Raw genomic sequence first — 21,070 nt, 5'->3', positions numbered from 1 at the left:
CCTTCCACCTTCAAAATACAGGCAGTCCTCGTTATTAGCTGTGGTTCTGTTCTGTAAAATCACGCTGAACGCTGACTCAGCAAGGCATTCCTCTGAGGGAGAAATGCAGAGCTCTGTTCCCAGGAGCCTCTGGTCACAACATTGTCATCAACCAGTCAATGTATAGTCTCATTTTGAGTATGTTTCTGTTTAAAGAGGCCTTATTTAATATACAGTGTTGTTTGGATAACATTGAATTCACGGGGAGTTCCTGTCATGGCTCAGCAGAAATGAATCGTGACTGGTATCCATGAGAACACAGGTTTGATCCCTGGCCTCGCTCCGTGGGCTAAGGATCCAGTGTTGCCATGAGCTGTGGTATAGGTAGGTATAGGTTGCAGATGCAGCTCAGATGTGGTATAGGTTGCAGATGCAGCTCAGATGCATGGCTGTGGCTGTGGCGTAGGCTGGTGGCTACAGCTCTGATTCGACCCCTAGCCTGGGAACCTCCATATGCTGGGGGTGTGGTACTAAAAAGAAAAGAAAAGAAAAACAGTGAAGTTATGGCCAGCAGCACTGTGACTCACGCCTGAACAAAGCTTATCTAACAGGCATTTTCCCGTGAAGCACATGACAGCCTTCCTGCACTCAGGAACAGTAGACAGCACTTTAGCTCTACGTTTGGGGTCCCTTTTAAACAGTGAAATCACCAAGCAAAAAAAGCACAAAAATGCAAAAACCGTGGCACTAAATAGACCATGAAGAGAACACATTATCATATGAGGGCTGAAACAGGCAGGCAGAGTGTTTCCTTGTTCAACCTCAGCTGGGAATGTGTGATTCCAGAAACTCAGATTTCTCAATGACCTGTCCAGGTCTGCCAGGGACCACAAGAGCACCCTGAATACAGATTTGACCGGTAGAAAACATTTTAATTTTAGCAAGTAGGCAAATTTGGAGGTACAGAATCTGCAAATAATGAAGATCCACTGTACTTACTCAGGAGGCTACAGACTGGGGAACCGACCTTGAATGACACAGATCTGATCTCATCCGTCTACCATTGTCATGTTCTAAGGAAGAAGATTTTTAGAAGATAAATCAGTGTCAGTGTTTGGATAACTAGTTCTACACGAACAAAAAGCCCTTGGAGTGACTGCAGTGAGGCTGTGCTAGTGTCCTCTTAGGCTCACCACCCGCTCCACACTCACACCTGCCCAGAGGTGCCTGTGGAGAAAGGCTCGGGTCTACTGATATACCCACTGGTCACATTAACATGGGGCTTCTGGAGTTCCCGTCGTGGCTCAGCGGAGACAAATCTGACCAGTGTCCATGACGACGCAGGTTCGATCCCTGGCCTCGTTCAGTGGGTTAAGGATCCGGCATTGCCATGATCTGTGGTGTGGGTCACAGATGCAGCTCGGATCCCATGCTGCTGTGGCTCTGGCGTGGGCCGATGGCTTCAGCTCCGATTCAACCCCTAGCCTGGAAGCCTCCACGTGCCGCAGTGCGGCCCTGAAAAGCCAAAAATGGGGGTGGTTCTGAGGAGAATGGAGAGGTAAATAAGTGATGAGTAAAAAAAAGAGCAAGTGATAGGAACAGGGGAATAAAAGGTTGAGTTACTTTACTGAGAATTTGGCAAAAGTCATCCCAGCTCTTGCTGTAGCTGTGAGACTGAGGGAGCCAGTACAATGTGAGCTGAAGAAAATGGCTTTGGAGTTAAACCTGGTTTGAATTTCGGCTCCTGCTACTTGCTAGCTCTGGTTTTTGGCAATCACCGAATCCTTCTGAAGCTCCTTCAGAAGGGTGCCCCTTTCTGTAAAGTGAGGTTAATAACATACAATGTTGGAAATGCTAAGCACATTAAGTAGCAACTGGGTGCTTGTTAGGTCTCCCGGGAAGCACCAATAAAGAGTACCTGTAGGAGTTCTCATTGTGGCTCACCAGTAATGAATCTGACTAGTATCCATGAGGATGCAGGTTCGATCCCTGGCCTCACTCAGTGTGTTAAGGATCTGGCATTGCCATGAGCCATGGTGTAGGTGGCAGATGCGGCTCGGATCCCGAGTTGCTGTGGTGTAGGCCAGCAGCTACAGCTCCGATTCGACCCGTAGCCTGGGAACCTCCATATGCCACAGGGGTGGCCCTAAAAAGGTAGATAAATAAATAAAGAGCACCTTTAAGAAACATGAGAGGAACACGGTCCTGTGCCTGGTAACTCAAACATCGTAAGTGGTTCTCTAGGTCATTGGTGGTAGTCTTACCTTGTACAGAGGTCGGCATTCATCAGTTACCCAGCTTGGGAACCTGAGATCCATCCACCACGCATCTCTGTCCATGCTTCAGGTCTGTCTCCTCTCCTCTGAAGCCCACTTCGTCCAAACTCAGCAGTGTGGGGTCCCCCTCTCTTTCCCCAAGGTTTTCACCAAGGCCTGTCTCACAATATGGACTCTTGCAGTAGCCAGTCAGCCCCTCCCATTCAACTCCAGGCTCCCCCACCTGAAAAGCCCTGCGTCACCCACTGCTGAAAAACCTCTGCTGGTGTCACATGGTCCACGGAGTAAATTCCAGCACCCTCGGTGTGGTCTGTGACCTCCTTCACTTCCTGTTTGTTTTTGGAGACTTGCCCCCCAGTTCCCACCTAGACCTGGTATTCCAGCCCCATTGGATAATTTGTGATTCCTGACCTGCCAAGCACTTGCTTCTGGTCTTAATTCCTGCTGTTCTTCAAATCTAGGACACACCTTCGTTTTCTCCACTCAAGAAACTCCTACTCATCCTTGCGTACCCGGGTCAGGTGACACCCTCCTCTGTAACAAACACCCTCCCCCAGATTCAGGCAGAATTATCCGCTTTCTATAGTACATCATGCATACTCGGTTGAAGTCAGTATTGGGGCAAGTTCTTACTCTGTGTGTGTGTGTCTCTCTCCTGGTGCCCTGATACAAGGAGAGGCAGGCCATGTCAGGTGCTTGAGGGCAGAGACAGGTCAGGGTCATTCTTGTATCCCCGATTCCCAGCCCAGTGGCAGGCGTGTTCTGTTGTAACACGGAGATAGGACGTCGTCTTTATCGAGAGGATAACTATGCACCTGTAGGCTAAGGGAGTCTTAAAGCTCATTGTTTAATTCTAGGCATTTACAATCCAGGAGCTTATACTTTACAGAGATGATGCGAACAGGACACTTAAAGGTGATATAAACACACAGATGGGAGGGCGGTCAGAGACAGTAAATAATTTCAAGCCCTATAAAATCGTATGTGATATGTTTTGAATCTTGAAAAACAATTTTATGGCAAGGTAGATGAAATCATGCTTGAGGAGCAAGAAGAGAAACTGATCAAGATGTTAAGGCAGTGATCTGCTGGGAAAATTAAGTACTTGAGACCCAAGCACCCTTAATATGGGCAAAAACGGAAGCAGAGCAATTTTCCTTGGAAGAGCCTTACCTAACAGTGTCTCAGACAACACACAGCCAGCTCTGCAGAGTCAGTTAATAGGCCTCTGTGAGAAATTGACCACATTCCTAGTTCTAAGATAACACAAGGCAGTGTTTACAGAGGTGCCTTCTGCTTTACATGTTTTGGGGTTGTTTTTGTTTTTTTTTTTGTTTTTGTTTTTGTTTTTGCTTTTTAGGGCCACACCTGTAGCATATGGAAGTTTCCAGGCTAGGGGTCAAATCAGGGCTACCGCCACAGCCACAGCAATGCCAGATCCGAGCCACATCTGCTACCTATACCACAGCCCACAGCTTATGCTAGATCCTTGACTCACTGAGTGAGGCCAGGGATCGAACCCGCATTCTCATGGATGCTAGTCAGGTTCATTTCCGCTGCACCACAGTGAGAACTCCCTGCATGTATTATTGCACTTAATCCTCATAGTAACTGTATGAGGTGGGTCATTATCCCTGCATTACAGATAATAGAGGGTAAGAGAGGTTAAGCAACTTTCCAGCATCGCAGTCTTCCTAAGTGCCACTCAGTACATTAAGAAAGAAAAGAATACGCAAGAATTACCTCAGGACCATTTCCCACGCCTTTTTGTCAGTTAACCGTTACAGACCTGGGTTACCGTAGAACATGTTAAAGAAGTTGTCTGTGTGGATTCAACTAACAGATCCCGACCGTGATGAAACAAGCCCTCGGAGTTCCCTTCGTGGCTCAGTGGCTAACGAGTCCGACTAGGAACCATGAGGTTGCGGGTTTGATCTCTGGCCTCGCTCAGTGGGTTAAGGATCCAGCATTGCCGTGAGCTGTGGTGCGGGTCGCAGATGCCAGATGCCACTCGGATCTTGAGTTGGTGTGGCTGTGGTGTAGGCCGGCGGCTACACCTCTGATTCGACCCCTAGCCTGGGAACCCCCATGTGCTGCAGGTGCGGCCCGACAAAAAGACCCCCCCCCCCCAAAAAAAAGTCCTCTAGGCAGGGGGGAGTCTTTGTTTTGAGATCTCATTCATCTAGGTGTCTTAGATACTCGATGGGATATTTGTAACCCATTGCAGGATTGTCTGATGAACATTTTAAAGTGCTGTTACGGGAGTTCCCGTCGTGGCTCAGTGGAAGCAAACCCGACTGCTATCTCTGGCCTTGCTTAGGAGGTCAGGGATCCGGCGTTGCCGTGGCTGTGGTATAGGTCATATGCGGCTCGGATCCTACGTTGCCGTGGCTGTGGTATACATAGGCCAGCAGCTATAGCTCAGATTCGACCCTTAGCCTGGGAACTTCCATATGCTGTGGGTGTAGCTCTAAAATGCAAAAAATAGGAGTTCCCGTTGTGGCTCAGTGGTTAACGAACCCGGCTAGCATCCATGAGGGCATGGGTTCCTTCCCTGGCCTTGCTCAGTGGGTTAAGGATCTGGTGTTGGCATGAGCTGTGGTGTAGGTCACAGACGAGGCTCAGATTCCGCGTTGCTGTGGCTGTTGTGTAGCCCGTCAGCTACAGCTCCTATTGGACCACTAGCCTGGGAACCAACATATGCCGCTGGTGCGGCCCTAAAAAAAAAAGACAAAAAGACAAAAGTAAATAAATGAAATGCAAAAAATAAAGGAAATAAAATGCTATTACATAGAGGAAAAGTTACAAATATCAGGGTCAGGGTAGGTACTAGGACATGTTGGGTAGCTTTTTGTCCCCTCTTCCTTTTCATAGAAGTTTCTGTAGTTGTTGATTCCTCATTTATTTTCTCGTGAAACCTACCAGGAGCACCTGATTTTCCTCTGCAGAATGCTTACCTGAATAAAGGAAACCTGCCCAGGGTTCTGAGGCGGTAGCTTTTCCATCAGCAAAAAGGACTTGCTTAAAATTCAGAACATGTAGGAGGAGATCGATGGGAAGGCCTCTGGAGCATCTGAGCTCCCTGTGATCCTGCCCCGACCTCACTTCTTACCTTGGAGGTTGAAAGAACAAAGTCTGACCTGGGCTGCAGACCCTCACCTGAAGCCCTGGCCCTTGATTTCCTACCAGTGAGGGTCCTGCATGCATGCTCACTGAGAAGTGCCACAGTGTAGGAGCTTCCGTTGTAGGTAAGGAACCCAACTAGTATCCGTGAGGACCAGGGTTTGGTCCCCAGCCTCACTCAGTGGGTTAAGGATCCACCATTGCCGTGAGCTGCAGTGTAGGTCGCAGACGTGGCTTGGATCCTGTGTTGCTGTGGGTGTGGAGTGGGCTGGCAGCTGTAGCTCCGATTGGACCCCTAGCCTGGGAACCTCCATGTGCTGTGGGTGCAGCCCTAAAAAAAAAAAAAAAAAAAAAGATGCAGTGTGTCCACAGAACTGTAGGTTAACAGAACAGAAGGACAGGAGGTACCCCTGCTCCTCCTGGGCAGGCAGCCCAGTGTAGCTGTGGGGCAGGAATGTTTTCTACCCCTTTCATCAGCCGGCTCCACTTTCCTGACTGTTTGTGGGTTTGTTTGGGTTTTTTTTTTCCGCTAAAAATATTTCACTTGATTCTACAACTTCCCTGTGTAAATCCAGGCAACTCACCCGAGAGCCCCAGCTAGGAGTGAGGTTCCACATCCATAACAGCAGGGGCACGCCCTGGGCCTGGAGGTCTCTGCCTTGAAAGGATTGGGGCTGGAGTTCAGCAGGGAGGGACTGCAGGGAGGGGGGTGCTCGGAGAGCCTAGGGCATTGGCTATTACAGTTTTAACTGGATAATATGAGCCCTGTCTCGATCCTGCCTGGCTTTCAGCCTGGGTGCCCCAGTATCAGCCCACGGGCCCCACTTGCCTTCAGTAAATGCACGGGAAATGCCATTTCTTCCAGTGTGTTTGAATCAGCTGGCCTTGCTCAGAGCTGATAGCACTGCTGCCTAAATACTGGGTATAAAGATGGGAGAGTCGGCCTCCGAGCCCATCCAGGCAAGATCATATATAGCAAAGGAAGGGGAGAGAATGGTCATATAGACACTCTTCAAACAGCTTTTAAGTTATTACAATGCATGCCTGCTGTAGAAATGTTTTAAAACGGGATTTACAAGGATAATAAAAAATAGAAATAATAATTCCCCTAATCCTGTGACCAGAATATAATGACTGGTAATTATTAACACTTTGGTTTATTTCTTTCCAGTCCCTTCTCTACGCACGTAATTATTTTTATCATGGTTGAGGTCACGTTGAATATTCAGTTTTGTAAACATGTTTGTGCTTCACTTAAACATTTTTTCCCTAAGCATATGTAAAATATGAGTTACAGTATCAAGAGAAGTTTCATTCAAATCCTAATCAGTCAGTGAGTATTTATAAATGTTATTAAAACTTCCAAACTAAATCCAGAATAACACCTCGCACGTGTCACTTGGCAAAGCAGTGACATATTATATACAGTTGCATTGGGATCCTTAGACTCAGCAATGAGGAGAAGAGACTTAGACACAGAAGTTAAATGGAGAGTTCTCTTCGTGGCTCAGTGGTAACGAATCCGACTGGTGATCCATGAGGACACAGGTTTGATCCCTGGCCTCGCCCAATGTGTTAAGGATCCAGCGTTGCCGTGAGCTGTGGTGTAGGCTGGCAGCTACAGCTCGGATTTGACCCCTAGCCTGGGAACTAACATGATGCAGGTGCGGTTCTAAAAAAACAACAAAAAAAAGTTAAGTGGAGTTCCAAGGCCACACAGTTGGTGAAAAGCCAGAACTCCTGTGCAGTCCTGTTTCTTGTCGCCATTAGCTTCTCAAGTCTCCTAATTTCTTCCTGTAATCGGTACCCATAGCCGGAAGATTCAGTCTCACTCACTATGGCATCGTAAGTGAGTTAGACTTTTTGTTTGTTTACAGAACCCTAGTAATGTGGGAAATTGTTGGTTGTCATTCAGTTAACTTGCTCAGACTTTTCGAGCATTGCATACCCTAGCAGAAATGATGTGGTTTAGAAAAGGGATTTTTCTGGCTCTCAGTGATTCAGACTCTACTCAGCCACATCCAGGGTTAAAGTGCCTGTGGGGACATAGAACTCCTCTCCAGCAATCGGGTCCCTTAAAAGGAATTTGAGGGAGTTCCCTGGTGGCTCAGCAGGTTAAGGATCCAACATTGCCACAGCTTTGGCTCTGGTTACTGCTGTGGTGCAGATTCATCCCTGGCCCAGATAAGGCAAAAAAAAAAAAAAAAAAAAGGAATTTGAGCAAGGTGTGGCAGAATTGTAAATAAAACACAGGGTTTAGTTTCATCAGGATGGGCTCTAAAGTGAGTTAGACTTTTTATAGGATGGTGAAATGAGAGGTACTTAACAAGTTTTATTAAATTTTGGTTTAATGAGTCCAACTTCAAACTGATATACATATGCCTTCCTTCTGTTGACTTTTATGGTTGTCCCAAAAATGCTTCTTCAATTTGAAAAATATATTCAAATGACTATACAGCAGTGGCCTATGACACAGGTCCATAAGGATGTTATTTGAGAAAGTATTTTTTGGCAAGAAGAAAAACATCCAAACCTACTTCTACTTCTTACCATTCAAATTCTTCAAAGGATATTAATGTAGTTTTTGATTTGTTATGTTGCAATGTGATACCACCTAAAAAACCCAGAGCTATGAGCAGTGGATAAAGATAATAACTTCCGTTTGCTTAAAAAAAAAAAAAAGTGGTGAGAGAAACAAAGTGTAGAAGGCCCAGTGGTGATACTTTAAGGTTTAGGTTCCATATTTATTATTTTCTTTGATGTGACAGAAACATCTTAAAACACATAGCCAAGACACGTGTGGGCAAAAATTCTATCAGGTTATTGACTAAGCTACCAAGACCTTTAAAAGCAATTCGTTAATGCTCCTGAAAGGGCTCTGATATAAATCTTAAGACTTAAGATTTAAGCAATGGTATAAAAAAAAGTCAGGCTCTCTGTTGGGTTACGTATTTCAGTATTATTGTAGTTATTCAGTGATTCCGTAAGACTACACCTCACCAAAAAAACAGCAAAACAGTTAATGAGATACATAATAGCCAAATCTGGATTGGACCAGGTCAGTTGAGTTTCTGGAGGAGGGGAGGAGTGGGGCACTCGCTGAAAGGACTGTGTGGCCAGGGGTGTCCCTGTCGGGAAGCAGGTCTAAATTGCATGGCTTGCTTCTTTCCTGAAGAACTAGGAATGAATGGCACTAAAAATGAGCATCAATTTTTTTTTTTTTTAGTTGCTTAAAATCATTAAAAAATTTTTAAAGTACAGCTGGGAGTTCCACTGTGGCACAACGGAATCAGTGGCGGGTCTGGCGCGCCAGGATGCAGCTTCGGTCCCTGGCCTGGCGCAGTCGGTTAAGGATCTGTCGTTGCCACAGTGTGACATAGGTTGCAACTGTGGCTCAGATCTGATCCCTGATCTGTGAACTCTATATGCCATGGGGCGGCCCCAAAAGAAAAAAAGTATCGTTGATTTACAATGTAGTGCCAATTTCTGCTGTACACAGAATGATTCAGATATATGTATATATCTTTTAAGGCTGCACCTGAAGCATATGGAAATTCCCAGGTTAGGGGGTCCTGTCCGAGCTGCAGCTGCCAGCCTACACCACATCCGCAGCAACATGGGATCCAAGCCATGTCTGCGACCTACACCACAGCTCACGGCAACACCGGATCCTTAGCCCACTGAGCAGGGCCAGGGATTGAACCCGAAACCTCGTGGATACTAGTCAGGTTCATCACCACTGAGCCACAACGGGAACTCCCCATGTACACTCTTTCTCTCTTGTGTTATTGATTCAAAACCAGTAAAACATTAGTTTTCAGTACTTCCGTTTTTTAAAGTGCCAGTGTTACAACTTGGGTCAAAGAAGACCCAAGTTGAGTTCTTCAGTGTGATAGCATTATTCTTGACCCAAATTCATCTTAGAGTAAAACTGACTTAAAAGTTTTCAGTGAATTGTGCTGAGCCTAAGAATTCTCCCCAAACTGTAGCATCTGCTCCATATTTACAAACTGAAATAACTACGGATGTCAAGTGAAAGAAGATTCTGTTTCCTTTAGAAAATGTCTTTTTTTTTTTTTTTAGAAGTTCACATCAAAAATCTTTTTAAACCTTAAAGCTTTTTATTTTCTCGGCACAGGGTAGCTAATGTGTAACCGTTGCAATTTCTTCCGCCCAGTGCCCTGCCAGACCGTTTTAGATTACCTGAAGACGGTGCTGCAGCATCACAATCAGCTTATGATCCCACAGCCAGCTGACCAGCCGACTGAGGTAGGTCTTTGGTGAAAAGGTAAATGTTATTCCAATTGAAATTTCCTTAAGGTGAATCGTCTTGATGGTTTACCGTGTATATACCAAAACAGATTGGCTAGCAAAATACAATTTTTTTTTGACTCGGAGGCTTATGGGTGAGTATATATCCTTTGGAGAAAGATCATGTATCGTTAAGATTTAACTCTGTGCTCTGAGAGGGAAAAAGAAATAGTTTTTGTGTGTGTGTGTCTTTTTAGGGTGGCACCCCAGCACATGGAGGTTCCCAGGCCTAAGGGTCGAATTGGAGCTGCAGCCGCTGGCCTACACCACAGCCACAGCCACGCCAGATCCACGCCGCATCTGCGACCTACACCACAGCTCACGGCAGCATGGATCCTTAACCCACTGAGCGAGGCCAGGGATTGAACCCGCATCCTCGTGGATGCTAGTCAGTTTCGTTTCCACTGAGACACAGCGAGAACTCCAGAAAAAGAAACAGTTTTAAATAACCTGGCACGTCTCCCACCATCCTTTTGGCACAGAGCAGCCTGAAATGGGAGAGCCCACCTGTCCTTCCCTCGGGCAGAGGCAGGGTTTGTTCCAGAACACCCTTTGACCCAGGCACCTCCCACCCTGAGCGAGACTCAATTGTTTGGATAGACAGTGGGTTTTCTTCGTCTAGACCTTGGTGAAAGAAACCACAGGCTCCTGGTGTGTAGGACGAAATGGTCAGTTCAGCTGGTAGTCCATGGTCCATTTTTACAAGATTCTCGAAGCTTTGTTCTGGGGATATGTTATTTTCATCTTCTGGACTTCAGAACCTAAATCCAGTGGAAGAGGCAGCTGCAGTGTCGCTCCCTGGGGTTATACCATGTCTTGGATTGATAATGGTAGGTAACACCCTACTTGGGTAGGTCTGTTGTCCTCACTTGGCAAGGCCCGTTCATGCTGGTAGTGGGAGGTGCGGACCCTCTCATCTCGTGGTCCCACATCGGTGGACATTCCCTGTGTCTTTACAGTTCCATCCTCCTGCCAACCATTTAGTAGCTCCAGCTGCTCCCTGTTGTTCCCACCCTGACCCCACCCCTCTGCTGAAGAAGTAGGACACCCTGCTCTCCAAGTGTTCTGCAAGAGACCAGAGGATCAAAAAGAATGGAATGGAAACTCTCGGCTCTGGGTGTGGTGGTTGCCCCCTTCCCTGTCCTTTGAGGAGTGGTGTAAAGATCTGCACCTGTCCTCTAGCCCCCAGCTTCTCCCTACTCCCACCACCCTCCATGTCCTTCTCTCTCTCTCTCTCTCTCTCTCTCTCTCTCTCTCTTTTTTTTTTTTTTTTCTTTTTAGGGCATATGGAAGTTCCCAGGCTAGGGGTTGAATCAGAGCTGTAGCCACTGGTCTGTGCCACAGCCACAGCAACGCCAGATCTGAGCTACCTCTGGGACCGCACCACAGCTCATGGCAACGCCGGATCCTTAACCCACTGAGTGAGGCCACGGATCGAACCTGCATCCTCATGGATACCAGTCAGGTTGGTTACTGCTGAGCTGCAATGGGAACGCCACCCTCCCCTTCTTCAATTCAGCAAAGAATAAAGAGCTAGCACACACCACACTGAACTCAATCTAACAAATTCTGCCAGGGCCTCCAGTCCACGTCCCTTCTCTCACGCGGCACTGCTCTCCCATTTCTAGGACTCTGTGCCGTCAGTTATGCCTCGTCTCGTGCACTGATTTCTCCCCCGATGTTGGGTCATTTCCCTGAGTATCAAACACACTCAAGACTTCCCACCCTGGAGTTCCCATCGTGGCTCAGCGGTTAATGAACCTGACTAGGAACCATGAGGATGCGGGTTCGATCCCTGGCCTCACTCAGTGGGATAAGGATCCAGCGTTGCCATGAGCTGTGCTGTAGGTCACAGACGTGGCTCAGATCTGCGGTTGCTGTGGCTGTGGTGTAGGCCGGCGGCTACAACTCCAATTGGACCCCTAGCCTGGGACCCTCCATATGCCACGGAAGCGGCCCTAAAAAGAAAAAAGAAAAAAAAAAAAAGACTTCTCACCCTGAAAATCAGCTCTCCTTTGATTCTTTTTCCCTCCCTCAATGACCGTCTCTTCTCTCTCCTTCCTTTGTCCAAAGCATCCTTGGTCGGGACCGTCCTGCTGCATCATGATACGTCCAGCTCCCCGAAAGTCAGGCCCAGGCCTCGCCCCCATCGGGGTCCCCAGTGCCTGTCATTGAAGGCACTTGCTGAATGGTGACCTTATTCTTCTCAGTGGTTAAACCTCTGAAAGATTGGTCTGTGTTTATTTCTCTAATCTCTTCGTTTCCGTTTGCGCTTCCCCCCCACCCCCACCCCCAATAATCCAGCTCCATCTCCACTCCTTATCAGAATACTGGCAAGGGGCCTGTTTTCCAGCTCCTCATCCCCAGGGCCTCAGCCCTGCCCTCCACGCCCTCTTCCTCTGGGCCTTAGAGTTAGGACCTTCTTCTGGTTCCCTCCTTTTCTTGTTATGCTTTAAGTTTTCCAACCCCTGTTCTCCGGAGCTGCATCTTTCATCTCCTCTCCACCGCCCTTCTTCCCTCAGTTACGTTCTCTCTTGAGCATCAGCCTCATGGGGGTTGAGTCCCGCATCTAGATCTAGACCCCAGTCTCCAGGGTTCAACTCTCGACCAGCGTGTCCAACTACCTGACCCACAGCGGAAAGCCCGTGCACTCTCGAACCCACGACACCTCTCTGAATAGCTGTCCTTACTCCTGTTGCCTCTTCAACAGGCAGCGCCAGCCCCAGGCAGAAACGTTTGAGGCATCGCGGGCTCTTCTGCTTCCACATTCCTGCCATCCACTTGTTTTACAGCTGCGTCGAACAGACCCTTCTTTCTGGTTCACTCTCATCATGTCCCACCTGGGCTGCTGGACGAGATCTTCCATCTCCACACTTGAACGTGGTTCAGGAAAAATACAGATCCAGAATAAATGTCGCATGCTTAAAATCTTGTGATTGCTCCCTAGGGTCCACGTTTCTTAGCTTGAGGTTTCTATTATACAGAAAGCGCATCCGAAAGCCCACTTCCTCCGAGAAGGTCTCCCTGATTGCCACACTCCTCTGCGCTCACAGAGCATTGTTTGCGAGACTGAACTTACACCTGCATTTTCCATCTAGTTAGGACTCTGTGAAGAGATTAAATAAGTGCTCTTCAAATTGGTTTTTTCAAAATGACTTGGCAATAGCCAAGTCGCTGCAGTGACTGCAGCCTCCTGCCTACATCAGCCACAGCAGCTCGGTCAGAGTTTAATGACCTTTTGGAGGCGAACTGGAGAGACTGTACACTCAAAACTGTATAAGGAGTTCCCATCAATGCTCAGCAGTATGGAACCCGACTAGTATCCATGAGGACACGGGTTCGAGCCCTGGCCTCACTCAATGGGTTAAGAATCTGGCTGTGCTGCAGGTTGCAGGCACAGCTTGGATCTGGCATGGCTGTGGTGTAGGCCTACAGCTGCAGCTCCAATTCAACCCTAGCCTGGGAACTTCCATATCCCTCAAGTGCAGCCCTAAAAAGAAAAGAAAAAAAAACCACAAAAATAGAAGTATCTACATTTTCTCTAGATAAGACTACTTTAACTTTTATTACCCATCATCATCATTATTTCTGTACTGATTTTGTCATTTCAGGCAAGTAAGCATCTTCTCATTAGTATTATTTATCACATTTGATTTCTATTAGCTGTGCTGAAGCAGTTTGAGAAATCTCTTCCACAGCACAGAGGACAGTCTGAGTTGTTTGGAACTATAAATTAATTTGTCTTTTCTTTTCTTTTATTTCTTTGACCTCCAAATGCTATTTCTACATCTTGGAAGAGCGATTGAGCTCTTCTGTAGGAAAGCTGTTTTTAAAATTTGCACAGCATTAAATAAATAAAAGGTTTGAAAACTAGCTGCACGGTCCCCTTTTTACAGCTGAGGGAGTTCCCATTGTGGTGCAGCAGTTATGATCCATGAGGACGTGCGTTCAATCCCTGGCCTCCCTCAGTGGGTTAAGGATCCAGCCTTGCCCTGAGCTGTGGTGTAGGTCACAGATTGGACTCGGATCTGGTGTTGCTATGGCTGTGGTAAAGGCCAGTGGCTGCAGCTATGATTAGACCCCTAGCCTAGGAACTTCCACATGCCGTGGGTACGGCCCTAAAAAGACAAAAATAATAAAGCTGACAAGTGTGCTTAAATGACCAAGAGAATGATTTTGAGTTAAGGATGGTGGAAGGTCTCCATCCTCCGTAGCCCTTTTTTTTTTTTTTTTCCTTTTGTCTTTTTTTTTGTTGTTGTTGTTGTTGCTATTTCTTGGGCCGCTCCCGCGGCATATGGAGGTTCCCAGGCTAGGGGTCGAATCGGAGCTGTAGCCACCAGCCTACGCCAGAGCCACAGCAACGCGGGATCCGAGCCGCGTCTGCAACCTACACCACAGCTCACGGCAACGCCGGATCCTTAACCCACTGAGCAAGGGCAGGGACCGACCCCGCAACCTCATGGTTCCTAGTCGGATTCGTTAACCACTGCGCCACGACGGGAACTCCCGTAGCCCTTTTTAATAGCCCCTCGTGTTCATTGCTTTCCTTAATGTTCTTTAACTTTGACAGTTTATATCCAGAAGAAGTTCTTCTAATGTCCCAGTGCCACAACTGTTTTAAAAACAGACAACCAACCAAAAAAGAACTCTTCATTGTAACCACTAGTATTGCGTGTCCGCTTGGTGCCAGCTGCGGTGGTGTTTACCGTGTCAGTCACTTAACAGAGGTTCATTGCACCTACTGTGTGTCAGGCACCTACTGTTCTTCCTTGCTCTGCCTCCTCCCTCACCCAGCCATAACCCCCTATCCCTTACCTTTGTAAAAGACACCCCATTGGTTTCACATCTTTCATCCTTGCTTCTCCATCTGCACTGCCACACGCTCCACTCATTCCTCCATCTCTTCGCTCCTGCCATGAAACAGCAGCCTGGATGAAGGACCCTTTGGAACCTCTGGGCTCCTGCATTCTTCTCACTCTCTCTTTTTTTTTTTTTTTTTTTTTTCTCTTTAGGGCTGCACCCGCAGCATATGGAGGTTCCTAGGCTAGGGGTCAAATTAGAGCTACAGCTACTGGCCTATGCCACAGTCACAGCAACACGGCATCCGAGCCCTGTCTAGAACCTACACCACAGCTCACAGCAACGCCAGATCCTTAACCCACTGAGCGAGGCCAGGGATGGAACTCGCATCCTCATGGACACTAGTCGGATTCGTTTCCACTGCGCCACAGCAGGAACTCCTCCTGCCTATCTCTTGATCATACATAGTGCACAGAGCCAAGGGATGCTTTATGCTCCTAAATACTCCTGTTTTAAACCCATAATAATTTAGTTCTTCCCATGGGAAACTTTGGTCCAACAAGTCGAAGTAACTTGCTGAAGCAACAAAACAAAACGCAGAACCAAGATTCAGTTCAGACCCAGGCTGACTCCAAATTCAGACCACAAACCATGTCCCTCAGCTGCTTCCCTTAAAAAGGAAACGAAGTCACGCTCCTGCTACTCCACGGGCGTAGCGGTGCTGCAGTGGTGAATTTCCATGGGTAATTCAGTGACAGTTTCATAGCCGAATCTGCTGCCTCTTCCTTTCCTGTGGGCTTCTGTACCATTTGCCCTTCTCAAGCCTTGCCTGAACAGAACACTTTTTAAGTAAAAACCGATCAGACCCAAACAGTGCCAAATTTATAACCTCTAGTAAATTTGCAGAGTTGTAAAACTGAATGGGTTTCCCTTCTTTATTTTGTACACCTTAATTACCGGGGAAAGAGTACATTAAAACCGAGATCACGGGTTAATTAATTTGTCCTGGACTGTAGAGTTTTATGGATAACCAGCACCAAAGTAATGGTTGTGTAGGTGCAATTGACTAAACATGGCTTATAAATGTTAACAGAAATTCCTGTAATTAGTCCCACTGCAGCTGTTTAGCCTGGGAATTTTATAGCAGACATAAATTATGAAGGTGAAAAGTACGAAAAATTTTGAGTTGATATACTGACATTTGCAGAAGCGATAATTCGAGGAAACTTGTTTTGCATCATTATTAGTGATTTTCTCTTTCTGTTTCCGCACTTCCCCCTTTTTTAAAATTCACTTTTTACTGTTGTTTCCACTGAAATGCAGTGGCTATCAGATATATTAAGCACATTAACCATGAAAAAATACCTCTTGGAAATAGCCCACCGGCATCATTTCCAGAAATACTTAACCGCCAACCAAAGGATGAAGAGACCTGTTTGATCACACTCTTCAAAGTCATTTTTGCATATTTTAATAGATTGAAAAGGAAAGTTACAGGTTATATTTAAATAGTGTTCCCTGTCATTGGATCTTGACACATTTTAACCTACCTGTTAAAATGCAAGTTATAAATAGCTCCTCTCTCAGAGGTGTTCATTATACCTCATTGGTTCTTGTTATAGAAAATGCAAATGTAATTTGAAAAGTGCCCCGTTCTGAGTGTGAGCAATTACTTGTGCTCTTCAATACCTGGTTCATTGTCAGCATAGCCACTAGGTTAAAAGGCGTGTTTGCCTTTGATATGGAGATCGCCTGGGCTGCTGGCCGGCTGGCTACGCAGGTAATGAGAAAATATCTCGCTTTTCCAGGGAAGCAAGCAGCTGTTGAACAACTATCCTGTCTACATAACGAGCAAACAGTGGGACGAGGCTGTAAATTCTTCAAAGAAAGACGGGCGGCGGCTCCTCCGATACCTCATCAGATTTGTTTTCACAACCGATGAGCTTAAGTACTCATGCGGCCTTGGGAAAAGGAAAAGGTCAGTGCAGTCAGGAGAGACAGGTCCTGAAAGACGCCCTCTGGATCCAGTTAAAGTAACATGCCTCCGAGGTACTGCATCCTTCCGCTCAGTGTCCATCTGTGATCTCATTTCACCGCATTGGCTGTGGCTCCCCCGTGCAAGTGTATTTTGGTTTCTTTCCTGCTGAGACCTTCCTTATAGGCTTCTTGTGGCCCATCTCCTTGGTACCGAGAAGTTCTTTACAAAGTCTTCGTTTGCTTTAGCACTTAATGGCACATAGCACTGCATAGCACCTCATGTTTCACGCTTCAAACTCAGATTTTCTTTGCTCCCCGAGAAGGCCACCTCCAGCAAAACTGGAGCACTGGGGAAGGCACAGAGGAAAAGAAGACGAGGCATTTTAAAAATTATCCCATTTCTATTGGCAGCCTATGAGGCCTTCCCCCACGCTAGCTACCTTCTGGAGAATCCCTGCCCCAGCCCTTTACGTGTATTTAAGGGTCACTTGCCTTAGGCCTACAGAATTTCTTGCCCAGTCAGACTTAACTCTGTTAGTTGTTTTTTTGTTTTTTTTTTTTTAAGTTTCTGTATTAAAAAATACTGCTTAAGTAACAGCATTTCATCAGCATTCCCCACCAATGACCTTGTAGCTGATGGGCTCTGTGGATAGGCCAGGCAGAGGGGGAAAGGGGAGCATGCAGAGGTGAACAGCTGATTCAGTGGATGCAGACAAACACAGACTTAGACGGAGGGACTGTTATAGTGCCAGCAAAGGCACATTCACACCTAAAAATCCGCATCACCGAGCTCAAACATTAACCTGTGTAGTTCAGTAGTGACTCCCTTGGTTGGAAAGACTGAATGATTTACTATGGACAGAGATCCAACTATTTTCTGGTGAAGAAGGCCTAGTAAAAAACATGACTGCTGAGGCCTTAGTCATCAAAAAGGACACTCACTCCTACGTCCCTCTTGGGCGCCCTTGGTGATGGTCAGCCAGCCTAAGAGGCCTGTGTAGCATTTGTTCCAAGCGGAGATTCCCAGACCCAGCATGAACTTGTGATTCAGCAGGGCCGGGGCCGGGACAGGCACACATTGCTACGTGTCACAACCACCCCACGTGACTGACGCAGGCGGCCCGCCCTTGAGAAACCACCCAGAGTGAAAACACCAGCGTTAGCTCGGCCCTGGAGCACCCCCTGTCGGCCAGTCTGGAAATCCCACTTACTCAGGGAGACTGGGTAATGGAAATGTCCAGTGTCTGTCCTAGCAAACTAGCCACAGTGTCCCTTATTCCCCAACATCGTCAGCTCAGGTGGAGGCGCCAGAGGCAGTGGTGAGCTTAGGGCCTCTCCTGAGAGCACGCTGTGTATACTCAGAAAGTTGCCCTAAAGGTTGTAAGGGAATCGGACCTCACGAAAGTACCCCTTTCCAGAAATCCTTATTAAACATGTTACGTCTTAACGAGCAAGTCAGTGAAACTAAAGAGGCCAAGCAGTGTCCCTCCCCTGGGCATGCTGCCATACCGCTGTGACACGGCTGCAGCCCAGGCTGCCTGCCCAAAATGCAGGGGAGAGTTGGGCATGACCTACAGGCTTCCGCAGCCCGTGAGTGAAGAATACACAGGCAGGCACTGGAGACTGAGTCAGGGCAGCTGGTTAGAGCATGCATGTGTCTGTCCCCAAGGCTGAAATCCTGGGGCCTTCCTGTGACCTGGATGGCATTCCCTTCCCAGGCGTAGGCTTGTTGACTCCTAGGGTGGACATGCCGGCAGAAAGCCAGGTGCAAGGTTAGAATGGCCAGGGGAGCCTCAGGTGGTTGGACACTGGAAGGGTGGAAAGGGGGTGAAATCAGGGAGTGAAGTCAAATTCTAGGCTGGCCTGTTCCCCGGGGTGGTCTGACCGCAGAAGGAAGAAGCATTAGTGGTAGGAGGAGACGCCTTATGTGTGTGACAGGGTGAGCCTCTACATTAGCTGGGAATAGGCTGGCACAGCAGCAGGCAAAGTCCCGTCACAGCCGTGGGTGCTAGGAGAGGGTGGAGGGGGGAGGCGTCACGGAGCAGCAGCACCTTCTCAGAGTGGCAGGGCTGCGGCATCTTATCTTCAGGCGTTAGCCTTAACTTCCTCTCCTTGATATTTTGAGTCTTTGATTTCTCTGTGATCCCGTGAGAGTGAGGGAGCTGGACAGAGACAGAGAAACGACTTAAACAATTACTGAATACTTACTGAACACTCGAGGTAGGAATGTGAGAAAGAAAGAGAAGTATAGAAATAAAGAATTCCTGACTTCTGGAGCTGAAAGAACGGCTGGAGATGATTTGAGGGCAATTGTGAACAGGTGTGAACACAAGGAAAATACTAGAGAGAGGACAAAATATTTGAGCTCTGGTGGTCCCAGGGTACCTCCTTTCTTTCTGCTCAGCCTTAAAATGACCAGGACCTAGGTCTGAGAATCATCCTTCAGTGTTTCAGAGGCCTGGGTCCCAGGATAAGCATTGCCGTGATTTCTGGCAATTTCACAGGGCGAGGAGCTGGATAAGCACAGCTCGTTCCCCAGGGAAGGCCCCCAGGGCTGGGACTTAGCCAAGTGAATGGGTCCCTCGTCTCAGGCACAGATGGGCCTCTCGGCTAAGATGGGCACAGTTTTGTTCATAAGATTTCCCTTGTCCTCATACTTGAAAGCTCCTAAGGGCACATAAGGTTAGGGTGTCACAAATAAATAGCAGACAAATCCGGTCCTCAACATGGTCTTGTAGAGGAAACAGTGCTGGAAAAGAAATGATGTGTGTATAGCACTCACCTTGAACGTTCAGTCAGCTGTGCAAAGAAAGCATAGTTTACAGATGTCCACATTAAAATAGCTACAAAGGGATTATATGAGTGCCCAGAGCCCCTGAGAAAACAGAGGAAGGGTTAAGCTGAGCTCAGTCCAAGGGAGGCCAAGTGTGTTTCATTGGAATCTCAGCTACTTTTTATATATTCACTCTTCCAGGCATGCTGGTGAAATTAAATATTTAGAGGAAATCTCATCTAAAAACTCTTTGTTAGTACACGGATAGCTATCACGATTAGAGAAATGAAGTATAGGCTTCCACGTAACATTTTAAGAATGTGGAAACCTCTTCTGAACTAGACTTAAGCAAGTTCTTACTTGTAAAGGGTACCGTATGAATGGTGCTTGCTGAGCTTCTGGAGATAGCTAACCTTCTAAAGATGTGAGCATGTCACAACAGGATTTGGAAGTGTCCTCTGTTACCAAGCATGGTACATACCGCATCTTACCAAATTTTCCTTCCATAGCAAACCCGCTTTAGAAGGATCCCTCAACTTACATGATTTTTTTACTTTTGCCCATGAGTAGAAAATGTATTTGGCATAAATGGGGTCTAATGAGTGGCATCATCATGGCATTACATTGGGTGTCCCATAAAGCTTTTCTTACAGAGCTTCTGTTAAAGTTTAAGCAGCCTTCCTATCATCGTCTGCAAAAACCAGCTGTTTTTCTCTCTCTCTCTTTTTACTGTTGTGTATATTCCCACAGAATTCATTAGGATGCACTGTACCTCCAACCCCGACTGGTGGATGCCCTCGGAGGAACAGATAAACAAAGTGTTCAGCGACGCTGTGGGGCACGCCCGGCAGGGGCGGGCAGTGGGGACCTTCCTGCACAACGGTGGCTCCTTTTATGAAGGGATCGATCACCAGGCTTCCCAGGATGAAGTCTTCAATAAAAACTCCCAGGATGGTTCTGGTGATTAGTGGACAGAATCTTTCCACCCTAGCAGCGGGTCCTCTCAGCGGTTCCAGTTGTGAATGTCTTGTTCCCATCACGTTAGACTCCAAAGCATGTCATTCCGTCATGCACTATACATCCTAAACCTTCACTCTCTTGACCCACTGCCACAGTTCCCAGTACAAATCCATTTTAGGCTGGTTCGGGGAGTCTGCGGAGCCTGCAAACGTTTTCAGACTATATCATAAAAAGAAAAAAACTGGCGTTGTTTTTAAAGGATTACTAGTTAGACTGTCTAGTGAGGGAGAAAAAAGATAGATTAGCTTCTTGTCACTGGTCTGAAATTTTCAAGTAAGCTCTGCTTCCTGAGCAGAGCCGGTCCCCATGGAGATTGGGTTTAGAGTTCCTGCCCGTGGGAGAAGGTGGAGGCCTGGAACAAGCATTCTCTCATTTTAATTCAAGTCGGTTGTCTTTATGTTTTCCGAAGACTTGAATTTATACCTCTCAGCAAAGACGTAGGCTAGGCGACATTGTGTCATGTCTACGTTGACAGAGCCTGTTTCATTGAAAAGAAGCCAGAGAACAGAGGCCACCTCTAGACCATGATTAGTTGGAAGTCAGCTGTTTTTCCCAGTTACATTTACCAAAAAAAAAAAAAAAAAAAAGGCACTCTATGGAGCTGACAACAGTGGTAGTTTTCACTGTGTCAGTCAAGAAACATCCAGAGATCCAAAGGTAATTTCAAATGCTTGATTTTGTAGATTCATAGATCCGTAGGCTTAAGTCAGGCTCTGTTGACACGATGCCAGGGGTGATGGGTTGAACAGTGAGAACTTCCGTCAGTTAGTGGTTTGGTTCACTGAGGATCAAACAAGTGGTGTGACTGCTG

General features: G+C 47.0%; 1 protein-coding gene across 1 annotated transcript in view; it reads left to right on the top strand.

Annotated features, from left to right (window-relative positions):
• The window catches only part of BEND4 (BEN domain containing 4), a 34,808-nt gene extending 13,968 nt beyond the window's left edge, over nt 1-20,840 (top strand). Inside the window, exons 3-5 of the mRNA XM_047799512.1 lie at nt 9,556-9,647; nt 16,298-16,538; nt 19,990-20,840. Coding sequence (XP_047655468.1) covers nt 9,556-9,647; nt 16,298-16,538; nt 19,990-20,207 — 551 coding nt within the window. The 3' untranslated portion in view covers nt 20,208-20,840. The remainder of the gene's footprint in view (nt 1-9,555; nt 9,648-16,297; nt 16,539-19,989) is intronic.
• Nucleotides 20,841-21,070: the final 230 nt, after the last annotated feature.

This window comes from Phacochoerus africanus, chromosome 10 (genome assembly GCF_016906955.1).
Source record: "Phacochoerus africanus isolate WHEZ1 chromosome 10, ROS_Pafr_v1, whole genome shotgun sequence".
In the NCBI taxonomy this organism is placed as follows: Eukaryota; Metazoa; Chordata; class Mammalia; order Artiodactyla; family Suidae; genus Phacochoerus; species Phacochoerus africanus.
Note: the sequence above shows the minus strand (reverse complement) of the source record. Positions and strands in the feature narration are given on the sequence as shown.